Here is a 26,393-nt window from a genome sequence, read left to right as displayed (position 1 = left end):
CTTCTCCACCCCCCCACGTGCTGACCACCTGCTCTAAGGGCTGTGGCAGCTGAGGCCTCCCCCACACACAGTGCCTCTCGGCTGCAGGCTCGCTCCCGGCAACCTCGCCTTTACTAATGGGCCCTAATGCCCCTGCCAGCTGCTTTGCCAAACCCACAGGACTGGCGTAGGGGGCGGCGGGGGCGCCGTAGCGGCCAGAACCGCGCCCTGGTCCCCGCCCGGCGCCCCCGTTCCCAAAACCGAACCGATGGCGCACCAGGACGCCTTAGTCTGTTCGTACCCCCTCCCCTTCCTTGCAAAAAGTGCCTCGTCACCGCTTCTGCCCGCCCCCGCCGGGCTGGGGAACCATGGGGTAAGCGGGAAGATTTGGGGGTGTGGGGCTGCAAGGCTCTTCCAGAAACAACTCTTTCCGACGCGGAGCTGGAGGGGATCTGAGGTCAGGGGTCACGGAGGGGAAAGGAGCCCAGGCCAGGACGGTCCCGGGGAAGCACTCGGCGAGGCTCTCAGGCATGCTTAACCCAGGACCGGCCAATGGGCGTGGCGGGGCGGTGGCCGCGCCGGGGAAGGCGGGGCGATGTCTGCGTGGGGGCGGGGTCTGCAGTCCAAGGGGCGGGGCAGGGCCGGCGAGGCGCCGGGGCGGGGCGGGGCCTTTCTGCGTATACGGCAGGCGGCGGGCCAATGGGCGGGGCCGGGGCGGGGAGCCGAGGCCGAGGGACGCTCCCCCGCCCCCGAAACGGAATCCTCCAGGGAGCCGAGCAGGCTCGCGCGCGTGCAGCCCGCACCATCCCCCGGCCCCGGGCCCTGGCCCGCGTCAGACCGAGCTGCCGCCGCCGCCACCGCAGCAGCAGCAGTCCGGGAGCCAGACCCAGCCAGGGCCGCGGGAGGCGGGGGCGCCCGGGCCCTGGATGTCCCGCAGCGCGGCGGCCAGCGTGAGAAGGGCGGGAGAGGGGGGCTCGGGTCGCGGGCGGCGCCGCTGCTGATGTGGCGGAGGGTGGGAGGCGGCCGCGGCTCCCGGATGGAAGGAGGGTGCCAAGGCTGGAGAGGGTGGTCCTGGGTGGGGGTCCAGGAACAGGCCCAACAAGCCAAAGAACTGGAGACGGGGGTCTTGGGCACAGACCCCTGTGCCATCTCTTGCCAAGTCCCAGGAAATAGAAATCCTGGACACAAAATGAAGGACAGGGGTGCAGAGATTCTAAGTACAACTAGAACTGAATAGGGATGGAGATGGGGTCCAGGACACAGCCCCCGTATCAAACCAAGGCCTCCAAGAGGCGATTCCAGACACAATCCCTACCCCTCCCAGCCTGAGGGGATCTCGGCACAACAACTCCCTAGACACAGTCTCGAGGATGGGGTCACTGCATACAGCTTTCCTACCATGCCAAGGCCTGGGGGAACTCCAAGCACAGCCTGCCCCCAGGCCTCAGAGGCACCCTGGGCACAGCATCCCCCCAATCCTTGGGCGGTGTCCCAGGCACAGCCCCTTCTCAAACAAGGTCCCTGTGCCTGGAACTCCACCCCACCCCAGCCTGAATAAAATAAGGACAATTTCAGGCAACCCCCACCCCCTCCACCCCTTGGCTTGGTCAAGGGTCCCAGGGCACAGGAACCCCTAGGCCACCCCCTTTGTCCCCAGGGCAGCCCAGCTGTGTAAGAGTGGCCCCACCCGCAGGCAAGGTACCGTTTCCCCCTCCTTGACCTGGCCCCCCAGGCTCCAGGATTCAGGCTGGGCTGGGGGCGGCTCCCCAGGGACCCGGAGCAGCCCTGTCTGTCTGCAGCGTCTGCGGTGACGGTGACGGCGGCTTTGTGTGTGGTACCTGGGGGGAAGGGGGGAAGCAAACGATGGGGAGGTGGCTAGGAGTGTGCCCTGTGGTTGTGTGACTGTGGTTGTGTGTGTGTGTGTGCATGCGTACTCTGCGGCTGGTGACTGTGAGGAATCCTGGGTTGTGTGTGTGTGTGCTTGTGGTTGTATGTGGTGGTGTCTATGATTGTGCCTGTGTGTGTGAACCTAGTATTTGTGTGACTGTGTCTGTGTGTCTGACAGCTGCTCATGGTGCAGAATTCTGTACTTTTTAGTGTCTGGAGGTGTGCATGGTTGTGACTGTGGTTGTCTGTGATTGTCTTTTGTGACCCTGTGTTTGTATGCCTCAGTAACTATAACTGGGTATGTGACAGTATGTGTTGAGTCTGGGGGTGGGCATGTGTGTGACTGACAGGACGTGGGTGGAGTTGTGACTGTGTGTGAGTGGAGTTGTCTGTGGCTCCGTATGCCTGTGTGACCCTCTCAGTGACTGAGAATGTTTATAGTTGTGTTTCTACCTGATTTTATATACATGAGTGACACACACCTGTCTGTGCAACTCTGCCTGTGTGACTGCCATTGTGTCTGAAGTCACACTGTGTCTTTGTGGCTGGGGTTGTGTGACAGTGCGTATGCAGAACCGTGTCTGAGTGTGCGGCCGGGACTGTATTAATACAAATGACTGTATCTAGCTGTGTGTGATTATGTGTATTTCTAACCTTTTATGTGTGATTTGGGTTATGTATTTGACTTGGTGTCTGAAACCCTAGCTATTTAGAGGGTTTATTTGTGTGTGACTAAAGCTATGGCTGAGTCTCTTGCTGGTGCCGGGAAATTGTTTGTAGGGCTGTGTGTGTGATGTGACTATATTCCTGTATGTGACTTGCATGTCTGTGAGCCTGGGTGACTATATCTGCTTGTGTCTGTGTCATCGTCTGTGAGAGTGTGGGGTCTGTAGCTGTGTGCCTGTTTTTCGTCTGTGTGTGTGTGTGCACGCTGGACTACCTGTGTTTGAATGTGTGACTTGGTGATGAAGAGATTGGCCCCTGACTACACGTGGCTCCATCAGGACCTGTATCTTCTTTGTAAACCCAGCTATAAATGCCACGTCCTGGTCACTGCTTTTCTGTGCATACACTGGACTGTGTACTTGTGACATGGGAAACTGAAACTGTGTGTCTGTGTCTCTGTGTGTGAGATATGTGTGTAGGTGGGGCTTGTGACTTTGTGCACCTGTCCACATGGGGCTGTGAGTTCATGTGGCCACATACTTGTCTCTGTGACTCGTGTGCCTGAATGAAGAAAGGCTGTATGTTTCACTGTGTTGGCGTGACATGGTACAGCTGTGTATGAGACACTGGGTGATGGGATTATGACCATGATAGGTGGCTGGGTCATGTGGACACTAATGCTGTGGCCACGCCAAAGGACCACTCTGGAATGTGTATGGCTGTGTCTGAGGGTGCCATCTTTGGGGACAGTTGTTTGTGGGTGGTTGTGTGCTGTAGCCATCAGAACCTCCGTGTGTGGTTGTGTATAGGGGACTGTCCCTGTGAATGTGATTGTCAACATAGACTGTGTGAATGGTGCTGTGACCAGATGTGAGCACCTCTGACTGCTTACGTGAGGCCATGTGACAGTGTGTGGCCAAAACAGTGTGTTGGTGTGACTGGTCTGGTTGAAGCTTCATGTCCATGTGCAGCTGTGCCTGTGTGTGGTCTCTGTGGGACCAACTGTGTATCTGTCCATGTGCATCTGTGACCAGATGTCAGTGTGCAGGAGTGGAGAGACGTGTGACAAGTGCATATAGCTGCGATTGTGTCTTTGTGGGACGGGGTCACCAAATGGGTGAACTCTGGGTGAGATCCTATCTGGGTGGGCCTGTGACGTCAGTTTCTTGGGTGGGTGCCTGAGGAAACATAGCTGTCACTGGGTGTGGCCGTGCATGTGCGGCTCTAGTGGGTGTGTCTAGGCCCCGTTCTTTGTATGTGGCTGAGAATGTGGAAGCAACCACATTTCAGTGGGTGGTGTGGTCAGGTGTTTGTGGTGGGGACTAAGCAGGCCGGGACACGCTCCATGTATGTGGACAAATGTCTGTAGTAGAGACAGTTATGTGTCTGAACATGAATTTGTGGCCAGATGTTTATTTACATTGGCAGCTTTCTGGGGCTGTGACTGTTTCTGTGTATCTGTGTGATCTGAGGTGTGTAGCTGTGATTGTGTCTGTGTGTAACCAAGTGTGAAGAGCTGTGGCTGGATGCTAGGGACACCTGTAGATACAAGCTGGCTCCATACGCGTGTAGCCCTGGACATGCATCTAGGCCCCTGGGCAGTGAGGTTCTCCTGAGGCCAGCACATCCCCAGCGTATGCCCCGCAAACATACCTACTCCTTCCTGGGCCCTTGGAACCAGGTGGCTGGTTTCCCTGGTAACAGTTACTAGGACAACTAGGACTCTCATCAGGGAGCCCAAGATGGAGGGGGCTGGCTGAAGACCAAAGTGGGGGTGAGGTATTGGACCGAGCCCCACCCCAGACAGACTTCTCACCTTCTCTTCCCCCACTCGGGCAGGGCGGACCCCGGAGGCCTGAGCGGCATCTGCCCCCAGCCCCCTGTGGGGCCCCGGGGCCCCCAGAAACCTGCAGGACGGAGCCAGGTGAGTGACCAGCCTGGGATAGGGCAGCGCTGAATGGGTATGTGGTCTTGCCTAGCACAGCCAGAGGAGCTGTCCCTGCGGTCACACAGGTTTACTCCCATTCATGAGTGAACACCCTCAGGCATCTTCCTCAGCGACTGTCAGAGCCCCACTCATGCACAGACGCACACCCTGACACCCTTACAGCCTCAGGGGCAGGGTCACACTCAGACGCTCACATCTGTAGACATATGGTTAGACACACACACACAGGGAGATGATCTCTTTCAGATCACCCACACTTGCTAATGCAGTGACACTCGAACACGTGCTCAAGTAGATGTTCATCACACTAGTACACACACACACATATCCACACACTGGGAGTCTGGGACAACACCCAGACTCAAGGTTGGCCACAGAAGCTCGTTGGATACAGACTCTGAGATGCACACTCAAGACACACTCTTGCACAGTCTGGCCACACACACAGACCCACACTTCTACAGATCACAGCTGCACTTTCAAAGATGGCACCCACGGGCCCAGGCTCTCACCAGGAGACTGTTTGCACAAACAGTCTCACCAAGAACAGCCAGCACTCTCTCAGGCAACAGTCGCACCCTTACAAATAACACTCGTGAACACACTCTCAGAGACAGCCTCATGTTCTCACACCCTCATGGATACACCACGGCACATAGATACACCCTCTGTGCGACACCCATGCACCCACACTCTAAGACAGCAGCCACGGCCCCCAACAGCTGTGCTCCTGGACACAGACAGTCTTGTGGGTCCCTCAGATACACTCTCAGAGGCAATGTCATCACAGACAATAGCCACACCTTCACACAGAGGCATAGCTGCATGGATAACAGCCAGGGGCACACCCTTTCAAAGGCCACAGCCTCCTGCTCAAACAGACACACCCTCACAGGCAACAGGCACTGAGTCACAAGCTGTCACAGACAACAACGACACCCTTGGATACAGACATCAGACATTCACACTCACAGCCACTCTTGGGCATCAGTGCTGTTCAGCAACAACCGTCAGGGACTCAGAGTCACAGACAACAACCACACTTGGATGCGTCTCACGGACAGCATTCACAGATGCACACCGTCATACGCCGTCCTCAGACATGCGTTCTCTACACAGCCTCCAGAAATACACTCACAGAGGTTGCATGCTCAGATACAGATCCACAGACGGTGGTCCAGAGCATCGCACTGCACACCAGCTCACACTCACACACGAGTCCCCCTCTACTGTTGGTGTTCCTAGTCCTGGGACTGTCAGAATGGCTGATCAGTCAGTGAAGACTGTCCTAGTGACTGGCTGCCTCCACGTCCACTCCACAGACCCACAGCCCTGCCTCTGAGAGTTGTGGGTACAGGGACCCAGAAGCCTTGCCTGGGGATTAGATACAGTTGTCACACAGTGGCTGTGTCTCAGAGTTCCAGAGACAAGCCACCATCCCCCATGCCCACACTCCCTGCACCTGACTGCTGCATCCCCGACCCATGCAATTCCCAGCTCCTCTGCTGCCCTCTGATCACCCCACTGCCTGACTCTCACACCCCGAAAACCCCTGACCTGTGGCGCCTGACCCCTGTGCCCTCCAACCCCCATACCCTCCTGTGTCTGACTTCCCATCCTTTGGATCCTCATGGTCCTGGGAATGAGGAAGTGAGGAAGTCTACCACATGAACAAGAAGCCCTCCAATGCCCTGAAACACGTGTCCCACACCCCTTGACCCCAGACCTCCATGCGCCTTAGTGCCATGGTTCTGAATCCCCAGTGCCCAGCTCTTGCACTCCCCTGCCTTCTGTTGGCTCCTTTCCCGGTGTCCCCTGACTTGAGCTGCTGATCCCAGGTGTGCCTTCGGAGTGACCCTGTAATCCTGCCTCCAGTGATCTTGTTATCTGACCCCATGTTCCCTGAGCACTGGTCCCTCCCCATGGAGCTCCACACCTTCTTCTCCCCACCCGGCCCTTGACCCACACCACGGTCCTGTGTTACCAGACGGGGCGGGCACCATGAACAAGTTACGGCAGAGCCTAAGGCGGAGGAAGCCAGCCTACGTGCCCGAGGCGTCGCGCCCGCACCAGTGGCAGGCGGATGAGGATGCGGTTCGCAAGGGCACGTGCAGCTTCCCGGTCAGGGTGAGTGGGCTGAGGGGGGTGGGGCACGAGCTCAAGTCATTTGAAGTTGGTATTAAAAACCATGAGGTGTCCAGGCTTGGTGGCTTATGCCTGTAATCCTAGCCGTTCGGGAGGCCGAGGCGGGTGGATCACGAGGTCAGGAGTTCGAGACCAGGCTGACCAACATGGTGAAACCCCATCTCCACTAAAAATACAATATTTAGCTGGGCGTGGTGGCGCATGCCTGTAATCCCAGCAACTCAGGAGGCTGAAGGCACAAGAATCACTTGAACCCAGGAGGCAGAAGTTGCAGTGAGCCGAGATTGCGCCACTGCACTCCAGCCTGGGCGACAGAGCAGGCCTCTGTCTCAATAAATAAATTAAATAAAAATAAAAACTGTGAGTCCGGCTAGGCACGGAGGCTCGTGCCTGTAATCCCAGCGCTTTGGGAGGCCAAGGTGGGTAGATCGCCTAAGGTCAGGAGTTTGAGACCAGCTTGACCAATATGGCAAAATCCTGTCTCTACTAAAAATACAAAAATTAGCTGGGCATGGTAGCAGGCACCTGTAGTCCCAGCTACTTGGTAGGCTGAGACAGGAGAATCACTTGAATCCTGGAGGCAGAGGTTGCAGTGAGCTGAGATCGTGCCACTGCACTACAGCCTGGGCAACAGAGCAAGACTTTGTCTCAAAAAAAAAGGAACAAAACCTTTGAAGCATGGTGGCTCATACCTGTGATCCCAGCACATTGGGAGGCTGCAGCGGGAGGATTGCTTGAACCAAGGAGTTCGAGGCCAGCCTGGGCAAACACTGGGAGACCCTGTCTCCACAAAAACTAGCCAGGCACAGTGGCACACACCTGTAGTCCCTGAGACCGGCAGCTCACTTGAGTCCAGGAAGGTCTAGGCTGCAGTGAATCTTGATTGTGCCATTGCACTCCAGCCCAGGCAACAGAGTGATGCTTGATCTTGAAAACAAGCAAAAAACCTAGACACATTTTCTGGTACCAGCAAAGTATGACCTGGAAGCCGTCATGCCATGCATAGCATTTGCAATGCGCTCTGCTATTAAGAGCGTCCTGGCTTAGCCATACCCTACGCTTTGACACTCTTATGAGAGGGAGAGCAGGATTCACGGCGTGGACTGTGGAGCTCAGCCCCTTCTGGCTGAGTGATGACTGACCATGGTCACAGCCCCTCCCCTACCTTGTGTTCCCTTGCCCCGGAAGCAGACTCTGAGTGTGACCGTTTCATTTGGGAGGTGCAGGAGATGGTGTTGGGAGTAAGGAAAGTAAGGCAGCCTGTAAATGGTGTGTTATTAAAACTACAGCTGTGGGCTGGGTGCAGTGCGGAGGCTCATGCCTGTAATCCCAGCACTTCGGGAGGCCAAGGCAGGTAGATCACCTGAGGTTAGGAGTTCGAGACCAGCTTGACCAATATGGTGAAACCCCATTGCTACTAAAAATACAAGAAGAGCTGGGTGTGGTGGTGCATGCCTGTAATCCCCACTACTCAGGAGGCTGAGGCAGTGGAATCACTTGAACCCGAGAGGCAGAGGTTGCGATGAGCCGAGATTGTGCCACTGTGCTCCAGCCTGGTGACAGAGTGAGACACCATTTCAAAAATAAAAATAAATAAATAAAAAATAACACTACAGCTGTGTGCAACTGCCTTCCTCTGGGGAATTCGAGGCAGTAGTCATCCCACCTGCAGGTGAGGGAGCGGGAGCTCAGGTACCCTAACTCCCATCAGTCACTATGGGGACTGGCCCAGGCTCTTTCTAGCCGCTTTAGGGTGGGCAGAGCAGCTTTGCGTGGCCCGGGGCCAGTCCTCAGGTGCAGAGATGCAAATACTGGCTCACGGGAGGACCACAGAGCCAGGTTAGGGCCCAGAGGTATAGCTAGATAGACCGGAATCACTGCTGCGTGCTGTGCATGTTTCCTCATCTGCGTGTCTACACTAGGAATGGGGTCTCCACCTTGTAGCGCTGTGGTGCAGAACAAATGATTGCATACACGTATGTGCTTAGAATATTGCCTGCTGCGTGGCAGATGCTCAGTGAACGCTGAGAATGAGTGATTACTGTGCTGTTTCGTGTCCCCCCATTCCCTCCAACCCAAGTACCTGGGCCATGTGGAGGTGGAGGAGTCCCGGGGGATGCACGTGTGTGAAGATGCAGTGAAGAAGCTGAAGGCGGTGAGTGAGGGGGCTGGGGCGAGGGAGGGAGCAAGGTCAGACAGGGAGAGGTGCTCTGACCTGGCTCCTTTGTCCCCCTGCCTCCCCGCAGATGGGCCGAAAGTCCGTGAAGTCTGTCCTGTGGGTGTCAGCCGATGGGCTCCGAGTGGTAGATGACAAGACCAAGGTAGGGGCCTGTGGGGTGGACGCTGGGGGCCTGTCTGCTCACCTGCTAGAATGGGGGCTGAGGACACCTTCCTGCCTCCTCTGCACATCGCTCCCTCAGGGACCTTCTAGACGATGCCGCATGCTCCCTCCGACGTCATAACTCAGGAATAAGTGCTGTGATTATTTGGGAACTGGCATAGGTTGTGGGTGAGAGAGACAGGAGCAGCTGCCTCAGCTCCAATCCCAGCTGAAGGCTCATGCCTATAATCCCAGCACTTTGAGAGGCTGAGGAGGGTGGATCACCTGAGGTCAGGAGTTTGAGACCAGCCTGGCCAACATGGTGAAACCTCATCTCTACTAAAAATAGAAAAAATTAGCTGGATGTGGTGGCAGGTGCCTGTGATCCCAGCTCCTTGGGAGGCTGAGGCAGGAGAATACCTTGAACCCGGGAGGTAGAGGTTGCAGTGAGCCGAGATTGTGCCATTGCACTCCAGCCTGGGCAACAAGAATGAAACTCTGTCTCAAAAAAATAAAAATAGGGATTATAATAGACCCTACCATTAAATGAGAAAGTATATGCAGTTATTTGAACTGGTGCCTGGCTGGGAGCACCCCTTGAAGCCAGGAGTTCACTATCAGCCTGTGAAACATGGCAAGGCTCTGTCTATACAAAATAATTTTAAGAAATTTTAAAATATGGGCGGGGCACAGTGGCTCATGGCTGTAATTTTAGCACTTTGGGAGGCTGAGGCGAGCAGATCACCTGAGGTCAGGAGTTCGAGAGGCCAACATGGTGAAACCTTACCTCTACTAAAAACAAAATATAGCCGGACGTGGTGGCATGTGCCTGTAATACCAGCTCCTTGGGAGGCTTAGGTAGGAGAATTGCTTGAACCTGGGAGGCGGAGGTTGCAGTGAGCCGAGATCACGCCACTGCACTCCAGCCTGGGTGACAGAGCAAGACTTCATCTGAAAAAAAAAATTTATTTAAATGGGGTCTTGTACATTGTAACTGCTCAGATCAATGAATGTTAGCCATTAAGTGTTTAGTGTCACCCTGCCCAGCCAGAAGGAAGCACTATGAGGCCACGATGTGGGTGTCGGTTTGCTCACCTTGAATCCCCTGCCCCCACCCCAGAGGCTGCCCCAGGAGGTACCCAGGACATGCTGCAAGTTGGGTTGACAACAAGATCACCACCTTTGCACAGCAGTCCCTCAGCCCAAAATACTGTTCCTTGACTTTTTTTCCTAGTTAGTACCTGCTCCAGGAAGCCTTCTCTGACTGACCCCAAGCTGGCTTTTGCCATCTGGCCCTGGCCCCTGTGCCTGTGCCTCCCCAGTCCAGGCCCTGACACCTCTGCCTGGGCCTCCTTCATCACAGCCTGGCTGTGACTCTGGGTTGCCCATCTCATGATGGGTCTGATCTTCCCTCTGATCTGGGAGCCCTCTGCAGGCAGGACAGGGGGTGTCTCGGTGACTGCTGGGTCCCCACCCCATTCAGGACGAGATTTCAGCAGACACAGAGAACGTTGAGTGGACACTTGAAAGACAGTTCACACTCTTCTCCTGGCCTCCCTGGCCCCTCCTAGGATCTTCTGGTCGACCAGACCATTGAAAAGGTCTCCTTTTGTGCTCCTGACCGCAACCTGGACAAGGCTTTCTCCTACATCTGCCGTGACGGGACCACTCGCCGCTGGATCTGCCACTGTTTTCTGGCGCTCAAGGACTCTGTGAGTATTGCCACAGCTGGCTGACTCTTCCTCCCATGCCCTGGCATCCCAGCCCCACCCCGGCAAGCTTCCTGCATTCGGGCAAGTCACTCACCTCTGTGTGTCCAGTTTCCTCATCTGGAGAAGAGGGTATATTCACAGTTCCCAGTTTAGAGTATTCATGTGACAGCCGGGTGAGGTGGCTCACATCTGTAATCCCAGCACTTTGGGATGCTGATGCGGGCAGATTGCCTGAACTCAGGAGTTCAAGACCACCCTGGGCAACATGGTGAAACCCCATCTCTAATAAAATACAGAAAATTAGCCAGGTGTAGTGGCGTATGCCTGTAGTCCCAGCGACTCAGGAGGCTGAGGCAGGAAAATCACTTGAGCCTGGGAGGCGGAGGTCTCAGTGAGCTGAGATTGCGCCACTGCAGTCCAGCTTGGGCAACAGAGTGAGACTCCTTCTCAAAAAAAAAAAAAATAGTATTGGCCAGGCACGATGGCTCATGCCTGTAATCTCAGCACTTTGGGAGGCTGGGGCGGGCAGATCACCTGAGGTCAGGAATTCGAGACCAGCCTGACCAACATGGTGAAAACCTGTCTTTACTAAAACTACGAAAAATTAGCTGGGTGTGGTGGCAGACGCCTGTCATCTCAGCTACTCCGGAGGCTGAGAGGAGAATCCCTTGAACCCTGGAGACGGAGGATGCAGTGAGCCAAGATTGCACCACTGCACTCCAGCCTGGATGACAGAGCAAGACTCTGTCTCAAAAAAAAAAAAAGCAAAAAAGCAAAAAAACTCCAAAAAACTATTTTGGGATGAGAATGAAAGCCGGAAAAGAGCAGGCCCATCTCCTCTGGGTAAAGAGTGCGATTGGATGAACTCATCCTACTTCTGAGGAAACAGGAAGTTCTAAGCATTAAGCAGTGGAATTCCCAGGATTCCCCAAGTTCACCTTTTTTTTTTTTCCTTGAGGTGAAATTCACATAAAATGAATCATTTAAAAGTGTACAATTCAGGCCAGGCACGGTGGCTCAAGCCTGTAATCCCAGCACTTTGGGAGGCCGAGGCGGGTGGATCACGAGGTCAACAGATCGAGACCACCCTGGAAACCCCGTCTCTACTAAAAATACAAAAAATGAGCTGGGCGTGGTGGCACGTGCCTGTAATTCTAGCTACTCGGGAGGCTGAGACAGGAGAATTGCCTGAACCCAGGAGGCGGAGGTTGCAGTGAGCCGAGATCGCGCCATCGCACTCTAGCCTGGGTAACAAGAGCAAAACTCCGTCTCAAAAAAAAAAATAAATAAAAGTGTACAATTCAGTGGCATTTAATACATTTTCAGTGTTGTTTAACCATCGACTCTATGTGGTCCTGAAACATTGTCATCACCCCTAAAGGAGACCCCATCTTCATTAGGCAATTCACTCCCTGTCACCCCTACCCCAGCCCTCTGGCAACCGCTAATCTGCTTTCTGTCCTTATGGATATACCTGTTTTGAATATTTCATTTACTGGAATCATATAAGTCTGGCTTCTTTCATTTAGTGTAATTTTTTTTGACACAAAGTTTCACTCTTGTTGCCCAGGCTAGAGTGCAATGGTGCAATTTCGGCTCACACCTCTGCCTCCTGGGTTCAAACAGTTCTCCTACCTCAGCCTCCCCAGTAGCTGGGATTACAGGCATGTGTAATCCACCATGCCCAGCTAATTTTGTATTTTTAGTAGAGATGGGGGTTTCTCCATGTAGGTCAGGCTGGTCTTGAACTCCTAACCTCAGTTGATCTGCCTGCCTTGGCCTCCCAAAGTGCTGGGATTATAAGCTTGAGCCACCACACCTGGCAATGTTTTTAATTAATTAATTAATTAATTAAATGAGATAGGGTCTCTCTCTGTCACCCAGGCTGACGTGTAGTGGTGTGATCTTGGCTCACTGCAACCTGGGTTCAAGCAGTTCTCCCATTTCAGCTTCCTGAATAGCTGAGACTACAGGCACATACCACTATGCCCAGCTAATTTTGTATTTTTTATAGAGATGGGGTTTTGCCATGTTGCCCAGGCTGCTTGAACTCCTAGACTCAAGCAATTCACCCGCCTTGGCCTTCAAAAGTGCTGGGATTACAGGCATGAGCCACTTTATCAGTAGTTCATTCCTTTTTTTTTTTTTTTTTGAGATGGAATCTTGCTCTGTCACCCCAGGCTGGAGTGCAGTGGCATGATCTTGGCTCACTGCAACCTCTGCCTCCTGGGTTCAAGTGATTCTCTTGCCTCAGCCTCCCTAGTAGCTGGGATTACAGGTGCACACCACCATGCCAGGCTAATTTTTGTAGTTTTAGTAGATATAGGATTTTGCCAGGTTGGTCTGGATGGTCTCGAACTCCTGGCCTCAAGTAATCCGCCTGCCTCGGCCTCTCAAAGTGCTGGGATTACAGGTGTGAGCCACTGCGCCCAGACCATCTGATTCTTCTTGTATGTCAAATTTTTAGGCATCAAACTACTTCCCCCACCATACTTCAGCATGCACATCATTAAGTAGAATTTGTATTTGTTTCCAGATTCTTTTTTTTCTGCAAAGTGAAATATATGATTGTCTTAGTTCAGGCTGCTGTAACCAAATAGACGTTGTGGCTTAAATGACAAACACTGGTTTCTCACAGTTCCAGAGGCTGCATGCCTGAGGTCAGGGTGCCAAATGGTTCATTTCCTGGTGAGGGCTCTCTTTCTGATTTGCAGATGTATGCCTTCTTTCTGTATCCTCACCTGGCAGGGTGGAGGGGAGATCTCATGTCTCTTTCTCTTCTTTTTTATTTTTTGAGACAGAGTCTTGCTCTGTCACCCAGGTTTGAGTGCAGTGGCATGATCTGGGCTCATTGCAACCACCACCTCCCAAGTTCAAGAGATTCTCCTGCCTCGGCTTCCTGAGCAGCTGGGATTACAGGTGCCCACCACCATGCCCAGCTAACTTTTCTATTTTTAATAGAGACTGGGTTTTACTGTGTTGGCCAGGCTGGTCTCTAACTCCTGACCTTGTGATCCCCCCACCTTGGCCTCCCAAAGTGCTGGGATTACAGGTGTGAGCCACTGCATCCGGCCTCTTTCTTTTTTTTATAAGGGCACTAATCCTGGCCGGGTGCAGTGGCTCACGCCTGTAATCCCAACACTTTGGGAGGCCGAGGTAGGTAGATCACTTGAAGTCAGCAGCTCGAGACCAACTTCGTCAACATCATAAAATCCCGTCTCTACTAAAAATACAAAAATTAGCCAGCCAGGTGTGATGGCGCACGCCTGTAATCCCAGCTACTTGAGAGGTTGAGGCAGGCAGGAGAATTGCTTGAAGTCAGGAGGTGGAGGTTGCAGTGAGCTGAGGTCATGCCATTGCACTCCAGCCTGGGTCTCACAAAGTGAGACCCTGTCCCAGAAAAATAGAAATAAATAAATAAGGGCATTGATTCCCTCATGAGGACCCCACCTGATGATCTGACATAGCTTTCATCTCCCAAAGGCCCACCTCCAAATACCAGCACACTGTGCATGAGGTCTTCAGCATTTGAACTGAGAGAAACACACACATTTAGTCCATAGCAATGCTGTGCACAAGCCTTCAGTGTGCAATCAATGAATTTGGACAGCCGCATACACCCATGTACCCAAACCCCCAATAATATCTAGAACATTGCCACCACCCAGTCAGCCCCTCATACCCTTTTCAGTCATTCCCCACCCCTCTTTTGACTTTTTTTTTTTTTGAGACAGAGTCTTGCTCCGTCGCCCAGGCTGCAGTGTGGTGGCACGATCTCACCTTACTGCAACCTCTGCCTGTTGGGTTCAAGCAATTCTCTGCCTCAGCCTCCTGAGAGCTGGGATTACAGGCACCTGCCACCATGCCCAGCTAACTTTTGTATTTTTAGTAGAGATGGGGTTTTACCATCTTGGCCAGGCTGGTCTTGAACTCCTAACAGCCTGATCCACCCGCCTTGGCCTCCCAAAGTGCTGGAATTACAGGTGTCAGCCACTGTGCCTGGCCTGACTTTTTGAGACAGAGTCTCACTCTGTTGCCCAAGCTGGAATACAGAGGTGCAGTCATAGCTCCCTGCATCCTCAACCTCCTGGGCTCAAGCCAACCTCCCACCTCAGCCTCCCAAAGTGCTAGGATTACAGATGAAAGCCACCACTCCTGGTCTGTTCTGACGTTTTTCACCATAGATTAGTTTTGCCTCTTCTAGAATTTCTGGTAAGTGGAGCCATGCAACAGCCACTTGTTGGTTTCTGGCTTCTTTCACTTGGAGCTGTCATTTCCAGGCTTTTCTCATGGTACAGATGAGCACTGAGGCCCAGAGAAGTGCAGGGACTCATCCGGGGTGACCCAGCACCTAGTGGCTGTAACCCAGCAACCCTGGCCCCCGGCTGCACTGCACAGCGCCTTGAACCCCCGCCCATCCTCTCCCCACAGGGCGAGAGGCTGAGCCACGCTGTGGGCTGTGCTTTTGCCGCCTGCCTGGAGCGAAAACAGCGACGGGAGAAGGAATGTGGGGTCACGGCCGCCTTCGATGCCAGCCGCACCAGCTTTGCCCGCGAGGGCTCCTTCCGTCTGTCTGGGGGTGGGCGGCCCGCGGAGCGAGAGGCCCCGGACAAGAAGAAAGGTGGGTGCTGCCCTGAGCACCGTCAGGTCACAGAGTGGGCACATGGGACCCAGTGTCGGAGTAGGGACTGCAGAGCTACAGGGACACAACAGTTTACAAAGCAGGGCATGCTTTGGGCCAGGCACCGTGGCTCCTGCCTATAATCCCAGCACTTTGGGAGGCCAACGTGAGTGGATCACTTAAGGTCAGAAGTTTGAGACCAGCCTGGGCAACATGATGAAACCTCGTCTCTACTAAAAATACAAAAATTAACTGGGCATGGTGGCCTATGTCTAATCCCAGCTACTCGGGAGGCTAAGGCGGGAGGATCTCTGGAACCTGGGAGGTGGAGGCTGCAGTGAGCAGAGATCGCACTACTATACTCCAGCCTGGGTAATGGAGTGAGACTCTGTCTCAAAAAATAAATAAATAAATAAATAAATAAGCAATTTCCATGGAAGGAGTTCTTTGGGCAGTATTGTAAGGGTGCACCAAGTGGTTTACTGTCTGCCAATCAGGGCTTCTCGGGGCTTTTCTTTTTTTAAGGTTTTTTTGAGACAGAGTCTTGCTCTGGAGCGCAGTGGTGTGATCTTGGCTCACTGCAACCTCCGCCTCCTGGATTCAAGCGATTCTTGTGCCCCAGCCTCCTGAGTAGCTGGGATTACAGGCGCGGCTAATTTTTTGTAGTTTTAGTAGAGATGGGTTTCACCATGTTGGCCAGGCTGATCGCAAACTCCTGACCTCAGGTGATCTGCCCTCCTTGGCCTCCCAAAGTGGTGAGATCACAGGTGTGAGCCACCATACCCGACCTTCTCAAGGCTTCAACCTGTGTATCAAGACCTGTGAAGCCAATTTGCTGCACTGTGGCTGGCATTTTTTGTTTTGTTTTGTTTTCTGAGTTGAGGTCTGATTCTGTCGCCCAGGCTGGAGTGCAGCGGCACTATCACAGCTCCCTGCAGCCTCAAACTCCTGGGCTCCAGTAATCCTCCTGCCTCAGCCTCCGGGTAGCTGGGAATATGGGCATGTGCCGCGGCATCTGGCTAATTTTTTTTATTTTTATTTTTTGTAGAAATGGAATCTTGCTGTGTTTCCCAGGCTGGTCTCAAAACTCCTGGCCTCAAACGATCCTCCCACCTCAGCTTCCCAAAGCACTGGTATTTTGGGGGTGGAGCACCAGGCCCAGCCCATTTGGCTGGCATTTTAAAAAATGAAATCAACCTGGGCAACATAGGGAAACCCTGTCTCTACTAATAATTAAAAATTAGCCAGGCATGGTGGTGCAACCTATAGTCCCAGCTACTCAGGAGGCTGAGGCAGGAGATCACCTGGGCCCAGGAGGTAGAGGCTACAGTGAGCCGTGATCACGCCACCACACTCCAACCTGGGTGGCAGACAGAGACTCTGTCTCAAAAAAAAATCATTTAATTTTAAAACAATGAAATAGAGAATCAAAGTATCAGAGAGGCTAGGTGCAGTGGCTCACGCCTGTAATCCCAGCATTTTGGGAGGCTGAGGTGGGCAGATCACCTGAGGTCAGGATTTTGGGACCAGCCTGGCCAACATAGTGAAATCCCGTCTCTACTACAAATACAAAAATTAGCCAGGCATGGTGGCACATGCCTGTAATTCCAGCTACTCAGGAGGCTGAGGCAGGAGAATTGCTTGAACTCGAGAAGTGAAGGTTGCAGTGAGCTGAGATCACCCCACTTCACTGCAGCCTTTTTGAGGTGAAAGAGTGAGGCCTCACCTCAAAAAAAAAAGAAAAGAAAATATCAGGGTATATTGAATGGCATAAGGATTAAATATAACTTAATGATACTTTTGAGTGAGAATGTGTGTGTGTTTGTGTTTGTGTGTGTGTGTGTGTGTGTGTGTGTAAGAGGTTATCATGTAGAGTGGCTCACGCCTGTAATCCCAGCACTTCGGGAGGGTGAGTCGGGCAGATCACTTGAGGTCAGGGGTTCAAGATCAGCCTGGCCAACACAACACAACTAAAAAAAAAAAAGTTACCATATAAAAAGTATCTCTTATTCTGGATTGCCATTAAGAAAATTTGAAACATACTTGGTAAAAGCAACTTTCTAGGTAAATGGTAAACACTTTGTAAGTTACAAAACTGTATATGTGTTTAAAATACAATTGTATGTATGTCTCAAGTCACCATATAATTATTATTATTATTTTTTTTTTTTTACTGTGAATTCTTATTTAAGTTTCTTGGGAGAACACTGCTTAGAATTTACAAAGAATTTACCGTTGGGAACTGATCCCGATTAAAGGAGACTGATGAGATTTGACAGGTATTAATAGATGCAAGATGCGATCCTGAATTGGATCCTGGATTGTAAGGGGAAAAAAAAGAACAGTTTTTTTTTTTTTTTTTGAGTCAGTCTGTCTCTGTCACCCATGCTGGAGTGCAGTGGTGTGATCTTGGCTCACTGTAACTTCTGCCTCTTGGTTTCAAGTGATTCGTGTGCCTCAGCCTCTTGAGTAGCTGAGATTACAGGTGCCTGCCACCACGCCCAGCTAAGTTTTTTTTTTTTAGACAGTCTCACTCTGTCGCCCAGCCTGGAGTGCAATGCTGTGATCTCAGCTCACTGCAGCCTCTGCCTTCCAGATTCAAATGATTCTCCTGCCTTAGTCTCCTAAGTAGCGGGGATCCCAGGCATGTGCCACCATGCTCAGCTAATTTTTTTTTTTTTTTTGCATTTTTAGTAGAGACAGGATTTCATCATGTTGGCAAGGCTGGTCTTGAACTCCTGGACTCAAGTGATCTGCCCACTTCGCCCTCCCAAAGTGCTGGGATTATAGGCATGAGACACTACACCCAGCCACGCTTTTGTTGGATTCCAAAACATTTAACATTCACTACCTAAAATGATCCTCTCGGAGGCTTGGGAGGTAGCATTGAGATGTATACCTGAGTTTCTAGTTGGCAGACTGGAGCCCAGAGAGAGGAGGGGACTTCCTGGGGTCACACATTGAGTAGGGGCACAGGTAGTTTCCTGGTTCCAACCTGTCCTGGGCTGTTTCTGCTGTCCTGGGCTGTTTCTGCTGTCCTGGGCCAGGCCTGCGTAGATGCCCCATTGTGTCACCCTGGACAATGGGAGAAGCAGCACAGGGGGATGTCCTTCTGGGAGGGTCTCTCTGGGCCTGAGTTCAATCTCTGTGGATTTCAGGCCGCAGCTCAGGGAGGCCCTGGTAGGAGGATAGGTGTGTGTTTGTGGTTTGGCAGGGATGAGGGGAGCCCTGACCTTGAAGAGCCTGCCTCTCCTGCTGAGTGGGAAGGTCAGGTTTCCTCCCAGAGGACAGAGAACAGACTCCGAGTGGAGGGAGCCAGGCTGAGGGACTGGAATAATCTGGAAAGCTTTTCATGTCTAGAATGACTGGAGGAAGGCAGGAGCTACTTGAGGTGGGAAGAAGGCTGGGAAGTGGGAGACAAGGGAACAGACAGTGTCAGAGAAAGATAACACGAGATGGAGAGACAGGCCAGAGGGAGACAGGTCAGGGCCGTCATTTGGAGCATGGGCTCCGGAGTCAGCCTGTCCCTTCCTAGTAGTATGACTTGGGCAGATCACACTGGGCCTTTGCTGGGCCTCAATTTCCACATCTGTTAAATGGGGATCATGTCAACCCCACAGGTGGTCATGTGGATTGAATGAGTGAATACTTGCAAAGCATCTGGAACGTGCCTGATAACGTTGTTCTGGCACCAAATTAGTGTTTGTTAAATGGTCAGAAAGGGAAAGAGAGGGTCTTAGAGGGAAGAATGATGAGAGTAGCAGAGCAAGACAGATCATGGGCAGGAACCTGGAGAGATGTAGAGGGTGAGCCTGGGGGATGGTTTATCTAAGGGCATCCTGGGGAAGGAAATCTTGACTTGGGTCGGGGTGAGGGATGTCTCAGGGCTCTGACCAGCTTAAAGGCAGGACTCACTGGGCAAGGAAGGCAGCTTTGGAGAATGATCAAGACGACCAGATGGGAGAGGTCTCAGATGCCATGGTGAGATCTCTAACCATCCTTCTCCCCCATGTCTCCAGCAGAGGCAGCAGCAGCCCCCACTGTGGCTCCTGGCCCTGCCCAGCCTGGGCATGTGTCCCCAACACCAGCCACCACATCCCCCGGTGAGAAGGGTGAGGCAGGCACTCCTGTGGCTGCAGGTACTACTGCGGCTGCCATCCCCCGGCGCCATGCCCCGCTGGAGCAGCTGGTTCGTCAGGGCTCCTTCCGTGGATTCCCAGCACTCAGCCAGAAGAACTCGCCTTTCAAACGGCAGCTGAGTCTACGGCTGAATGAGCTGCCATCCACGCTGCAGCGCCGCACTGACTTCCAGGTGAAGGGTACAGGTGAGCCCTGGGCCCAGTGGGAAAGGACGTTGGACTCAATTGGCACTATCTGATGTGGGCAAGGGATGGAGGCAAGATGGTTCACACTGATTGATTAGCGCTGTCTGCCGTGGGCAAAGGAGAAAGAGGTGGAACACATTGTGATCAATTAGCAATGTCTGCCATGGGCAAGGAAGAGGAAAGAGATGGCACAATTCAGGATTGATAAGCCATGTCTGCAATGAGTAAGGGATAGCAGAAAGGCATCACAAATTATGATCAATTAGCAGTGTCGGCTGTGGTTAAGGAAAAGGAGAAGGATGATGCACATCATAATTGGTTAGCAAAGCCTGCTATGGACAAAGAAGTTGGCATGGGTAAGGAAGTTTGCCATGGCCAGGGAAAGAAGAGAAGCAACACAGATGGCCTGTTTTTACTCAGGAGTAGACTGAAGCACTGTAGGTTAATGCTCCCTCCCTCCAAGCATTTGCCCATGAGATCTGGCTAGGTGAAGGATACAGGTATTCCTCAGACTCAGAGGAAAGGAGGATTGTGATGGATTAGCAATGTCTGCCTAGGGCAGGGAGCATCAGGGAATGGCAGAAAAGGCGTCACAAATCATGATCAGTTAGCAACATCTGCTGTGGTTAAGGAACACGAGAAGGATGGTGCACATTGTGACTGGTTAGCAATCATGATATCCTTACAGTGTCTGTCGTGGGCAAGGGAGAAGAGAGAGTAGCAGGAGTGTTGTGTTTATCCACAGGGGAGACTCCCAGAATTTGGTCAGTAGAAACATGACGTGCAGGGAACCAGTAGCTCAGAGATCCCATGGGTAGGGGCCATGATGATGGATCAAGGACATTGGTTGTGGGCACAGAGTTAAGCAGAGCCAGTACCATCATGAAGAAAAGGAGTGGCACATCGTAATTGATTGGTAGTGTCTGCCATGGGTGGTGGTAGGAGAGAGGAGATAGAAAGGTCCTGTTTTACTTGGGGGAAGATGGAGTTACAAGGATCTATTTCTTCTAGCACTTGGCCTGGGGAGCCATGAGGCCTGGCCAGGTGACAGGTAAGGTGAGCAAAGAGCCCGTGGGGGAAAAAGCATTGTGTTCGATTACTAATGTCTGCCATGGGCCAGGGAAAGGAGACAGGTGGTGTAGATCATGATCTAAAAGTGATGTCTAGCCAGGTGCAGTGGCTCATGCCTGTGGTCCCAGCACTTTGGGAGGCCAAGGCAGGCAGATCACTTGAGCCCAGGAGGGGCTCAAGGATCACTTGAGGCAAATCATTTGGCTAAACCCTGTCTCTACAAAAAAATGCAAAAACTAGCCAGGTGTGGTGCATGCCTGTGGTCTCAGCTTCTCAGGAGGCTGAGGAAGGAGAATGGCTTGAGGCCAGGAGGTTGAGGCTGCAGTGAGCTAAGATTGCACCACTTCACTCTAGCTTGGGCAACAGGGTGAGATCCTGCCTCAAAAAAGTAAAAAAATTAAGAGCAATGTCTGCCATGGGAAGCAGAGAAGATAGAGTTGGCATGCTACTGAGATTTTGCCTGAGGGAGGCAGGGAGAAGGGCTATCTTCCCCGCCAGCAGCCAGTGAAGCCATGTGGTCTGGCCCACTCTCTTGCTTCTGGATGCCAAATCTGTGTCGCCTACCCATTATGGCCTCGGGGACTGGTGTGGGAGCATGTTGAGCTGTATCAAGGAGGCTGGGCTGCTCCGCAAGGTAACCGTGGAGCAGATGCCAACCCTTATTGAGAGTGACGCACACTCACTTCACGCCTGCAGCACTCCTTGGCCGTCACACACCCTCACATTCGCTGTCCTCATGCAGCCTGATGTCAGGCACACTCCCCAGGCTGTGACACGCGCTCCTGAGAGGTGGCAGGAGCTCCAGGATTTATTTGGAAGTCTCACCCTCCTGTGGCCAGCTGCATGCTCACTTGGACGTGACTTGCCACAGAGAAATTTCCCATACCCATATAGATGTCACACTCTCACACATGTCACACGTGCTCAGGAAGTCACAAACTCAGAGTCATGTACACTCTCAAGTCGCACACACTCCGAAATTGCAGAGTCAGAAGTCACACATGGCCAGATGTGGTGGCTCACACCTGTAATCCCAGCACTTTGGGAGGCCAAGGCCAGAGGATCACTTGAGCTCAGAAGTTTGAGACCAGCCTGGGCAACATAGCAAGATCTCACCTCTACAAAAAAATGCTTTAAATTAACCTTTATTGTTAACCAGGTGCGGTGGCATGCACCTATAGTCCCAGCTACTCAGGAGGATTGCTTGAGCCTGGGAGGGGAGGTTGCAGTGAGCCAAGATTGTACCACTACACTTCAGCCTGGGCCCCAGAGTGAGACCCTGTCTCAAAAATAAATAAATAAATATTACAAAAAAGAAAAATCACACACCCGGATTTACACACATTCACAGGCCACACGCCCAGATTTGTGCAAATGCCAAAGCCACACGTACAGATTCATGTACACCTGCAAACACACTCATACATCACACGGCGGATGCTCTTACTCCTGGGAGTCACATCAGGACGCCACACACTCGGACTCTAGCCACACTCCTGCGCCACACCCTCAGAAGCCGCATGCCTGTTTGGATGAACGTGCACAATCACTGTCAGCAATGGCTGTCCCACCGGGGCTCCACAGCACACCTGCTGCCTCCTGCAGCCAGTTCTGATGTTCACTGGAGCATCTACATGGCCCCTTGGAGGCAGCCATTGGCTAAAAAGTCACAGACATTTGTCCCGCATCACATATGGCAGTCCTTAATTGTTTATATGGATGGGTACCTCACTCATCCCACGCCCTTGCGGGGCCACCTTGCCTGCTTGGTGTCTCCTGCCTTGCTGGCAAAGGTACATCTCTGCTTTCATGATATTTGCTGTAGGCCAGGCCAGGTGGGGTGCACAGGACCCCATTTCTCTGCCCAGAGCTGAAGAAACGATCCCCAGCCAGTGAGTGGCCACGTGGCCAGCATCCATTCAGACTGGGCCCACGTCCTTGCTGTGCATGTGGTTGGGCATGTTTTTATACTAACGTATGTCGCTAAATGTTTTCAACATCTCTTCTGGTTTGTGGCTGCACACAGATCTTGAGGTCCCTGTTCACTGTCAGCTGTCAAATATCACACACTACCTTGGTCATTCTGCCACTCAGATGTGACCACCACATATGCACAGGTATTCGGTGGCCATGGTCACTTAGTTACTACAGCAGGAAAGAATCTGGGTCAAAAGAGAGGGCCACCGGGAGTGTGGGGTAAAGGGCTGGGCTGTGGCAGGGGCCGGGCCTGTTTGCTGACCTCTGTCCTGCCCTGTTCCTAGTGCCTGAGCTGGAGCCTCCTGGTGCCGGCGACAGTGACAGCATCAACGCTCTGTGCACACAGATCAGTTCGTCTTTTGCCAGTACCGGAGTGCCAGCACCCGGGCCACCACCTGCCACAACAGGTAAAGCCAGGCTTTCTACTGGGCAGATGCCCTTCATGTCCCTCCTGCACCCCCTCCTCTACCCATAGCTACCCAGACACTCCAGGGTCTTGGGATCCTACAGGCTTAGAACCAGGGATCACCTCAGAGCCAGGGGATCATCCTAGATCCAGGGATCATCTCAGAGCCATGGGATACCTGAGAATCACCTTAGAACTATAGACCATCTTAGAGCCACAGTATTTCCTAGATCCAGGGATCACCCTAGAGCCATGGGATTACCTGAGAGTCATGCGGTCACCTTAGAACTGTGGATCATCTTAGAGCCAGGGGATACCTGAGAATCACCGTAGAACCATAGATCATCTTAGAGCCAGGGGATCTCCTAGATCCAACGATCATCTTAGAGCCATGGGATTACCTGAGAGTCATGCGATCACCCTAAAGCCGTGGATCATCTTAGAGCCAGGGGATTACCTGAGAGTCATGCGATCACCCTAAAGCCATGGATCATCTTAGTGCCCTTGATCATTTTAGAGCCATGGGATCACCTTAGCACCATGGGATCATCCTTGAACTACGGATCATCTTAGAGCCATAGGATCACCTCGAATCAAGTGATCACCTTAGAATCATGAATTATCTTAGAGCTACGAGATCATCTTAAAACCATGGGATCATCTCAGAGGCACAGGCTCATCCTAGAATCTTGGGATCACCTTAGAGTCAAGAGATCGTTTTAGAATCATGGACTCACTTGAGAACCATGTATGATCTTAGAACCGTGGGCTTATCCTAGAACCACGGGAGCACCTTAGAATCCCAAACACTGAATATATAGAACTCGCAAATCTTAGAAAGCCCAACCTTAAACCATCAAGCCTTACTCACTACGTTAGGATAATATAGATTTGGAGAAAGATCCATGCAATCTTAGAATCTTAACTCCTAAAACAATACATTCTGAAAGTATGAGAGAATCAAGGGTGGTATTCAAAACAGTGAATACTGGCCAGGTGTGGTGGCTCACGCCTGGAATCCTGCTACTTTGGGAAGTGTCAGCGGGAGGATCACTTGAGGTAGGCATTTGAGACCAGCCTGGGCACCATAGTGGTGAAACCTGATCTTTACTAAAAATACAAAAAATAGAACCTGTAATCCCAGCTACTCAGGAGACTGAGGCACGAGAATTGCTTGAACCTGGGAGGCAGAGGTTGCAGTGAGCTGAGATAGGGCCACTGCATCCCAGCCTGGGCAGCAGGGTGAGACTTACAAAAAACAAACACAATAAAATAGTGAATCCCAGGTTTGGCACTGACCAGTCAGAAGGGCAGTGGGGCAGGGAGGATGTCAGTCCTACCTAGACTTTCCCATCACAGGCTGTAGAGGCTCAGATGTATGTTCTTATCACTCCAGAACCATTACGTGGTCCAGAACGGTGAAGTCACTTGCCTGAAGTCAGCAAGCTAGGGAGGTACAGAGCTGGGACTCAGAGGCAGGCGGTCTGGCTCCAGAGTCCGTGCTCTGCTCCCCACACCATGCAGTTCTTCTGCTGATGCCCCTGTCCCTCACCTGCCCCTCTCCCGTCTCCAGGGACTTCTGCCTGGGGTGAGCCCTCTGTGCCCCCTGCAGCTGCCTTCCAGCCTGGGCACAAGCGGACACCTTCGGAGGCTGAGCGGTGGCTGGAGGAGGTGTCACAGGTGGCCAAAGCCCAGCAGCAGCAGCAGCAGCAACAGCAGGCAGCCTCGGTGTCCCCGGTGCCCACCATGCCTCCCGCCCTCCAGCCTTTCCCCGCCTCGGTAGGGCCCTTCGACACGGCACCCACCCAGGTGGCCGTGTTCCTGCCACCCCCACACATGCAGCCCCCTTTTGTGCCCGCCTACCCAGGCTTGGGCTACCCACGGGTGCCCGTGGTGGGCATCACGCCCTCACAGATGGTGGCCAACGCCTTCTGCTCAGCTGCCCAACTCCAGCCTCAGCCTGCCACTCTGCTTGGGAAAGCTGGGGCCTTCCCGCCCCCTGCCATACCCAGTGCCCCTGGGAGCCAGGCCCGCCCTCGCCCCAATGGGGCCCCCTGGCCCCCAGAGCCAGCGCCTGCCCCAGCCCCGGAGTTGGACCCCTTTGAGGCCCAGTGGGCGGCATTAGAAGGCAAACCCGCTGTTGAGAAACCCTCCAATCCCTTTTCTGGCGACTTGCAGAAGACATTTGAGATTGAACTGTAGCTCAAGCCGCCCCGCCCACCCCACGTGCCCCACACCTGGGAGTGGAGGCACAACCTCTCCCCTAACCCTGCTCCCTGGGGCTGCGCCCCTCAACACCCTCTCAACATCCCCACCTCTCTCAACCACCCCACAACCACTAGAGAACCAACATTGTGATGCCCAGGTTGCAACAGGATGGAATTCAGGGACGGACCCAGCCTGGCTAAGGGAACCATTTCACTGCCGGACTTAGGCTGGCAATGCCCCCTTCCCCCACCCCAGACACGGGGATTGCCACAATCCCACTGAATGCCCTCGGTTCACACTTCATTTCCCAGTTTCTGTTGACCTCCCACCTTCCAGTGTTGGACAGGATGGAGGGGGGACGCCTGCTCAGGGGCTCTCCTGGGTCCCACACCAGTGCCCACCCCAAATCTGGTCGTCTCCTCCCCCCATACACAGCACAAGCTAAGGGCTGCCCTCTGCCCACACTTGTTCACTGCCAGTGCTGAACTCAACCCCATCGCCCTCCAACTCTGGGGCCCATGTCTTCCTTGGGCCAAGGTCTCATGGGGACTGGGGCCAAGTTGGGGGCCCAGGAGGCAGGGAGGGGGGAGGAGAGGAAGATGCGCAGTTACCTCATGATGGTGCCCGCTGGGAGGGGTCCGGGAAGAAGGGGAAGGGGTGCCTGGCGGGTACTTTTCTATCTTTTATTTCCAGATTTTTTTTGTATCTAAACTTGAAGATTTGTATTATACAAAGACAGCCAATAAAGGGAGAATATAACGCCCCTTGGGAAACAAGGGTTTGTGTAGGGGCGGGGCAGCCCCAGAGCCTTTCCTCCTGAGTCATGGACTGAAACGGAGTCAGAAGGGTGTCCGTGAGTGATAACCTGTGAGTCATTGCGTGAAAACAGGTACCACTGACTCAGCACCTGCCAGGCAGGTATTAAAGGAGCCTAAATTAATCACCCCATTTCCATCCTTACAGAATCCGAACCCAAAATTAATCACCCCATTTCCATCCTTACAGAATCCGAACCCAAAATTAATCACCCCATTTCCATCCTTACAGGATTCGAACCAAGAAACTAAAAACAAATACTATAAACTGCTGGTCCAGCATAGTGGCTCACGCCTGTAATCCCGGTACTTT

At 52.9% G+C, this 26,393-nt stretch overlaps 1 protein-coding gene across 9 annotated transcripts; it reads left to right on the top strand.

Annotated features, from left to right (window-relative positions):
- The first annotated feature begins 63 nt into the window (after positions 1-63).
- NUMBL (NUMB like endocytic adaptor protein) lies at positions 64-26,028 on the top strand. Of its 9 annotated transcripts, none has more exons than XM_078359707.1 (10): positions 64-352; positions 4,372-4,456; positions 6,468-6,607; positions 8,706-8,780; positions 8,872-8,946; positions 10,517-10,657; positions 15,089-15,278; positions 19,301-19,603; positions 22,936-23,058; positions 24,631-26,028. In XM_078359707.1, exons 1-10 carry the CDS (start codon positions 248-250, stop codon positions 25,257-25,259), a joined length of 1,866 nt encoding a protein of 621 aa, XP_078215833.1. In that variant the 5' UTR covers positions 64-247; the 3' UTR covers positions 25,260-26,028. The 9 variants fall into 9 exon arrangements, with proteins under 9 accessions (XP_078215833.1, XP_035142279.3, XP_078215836.1 ...); XM_035286388.3 differs by having other exon boundaries at positions 19,298-19,603; XM_078359710.1 differs by having other exon boundaries at positions 326-352; positions 6,319-6,607; positions 19,298-19,603.
- Positions 26,029-26,393: the final 365 nt, after the last annotated feature.

The sequence above is a fragment of the Callithrix jacchus genome, chromosome 22 (assembly GCF_049354715.1).
Source record: "Callithrix jacchus isolate 240 chromosome 22, calJac240_pri, whole genome shotgun sequence".
Classification (NCBI taxonomy): domain Eukaryota; kingdom Metazoa; phylum Chordata; class Mammalia; order Primates; family Cebidae; genus Callithrix; species Callithrix jacchus.
This window is presented reverse-complemented; position numbering and strand designations above follow the sequence as displayed.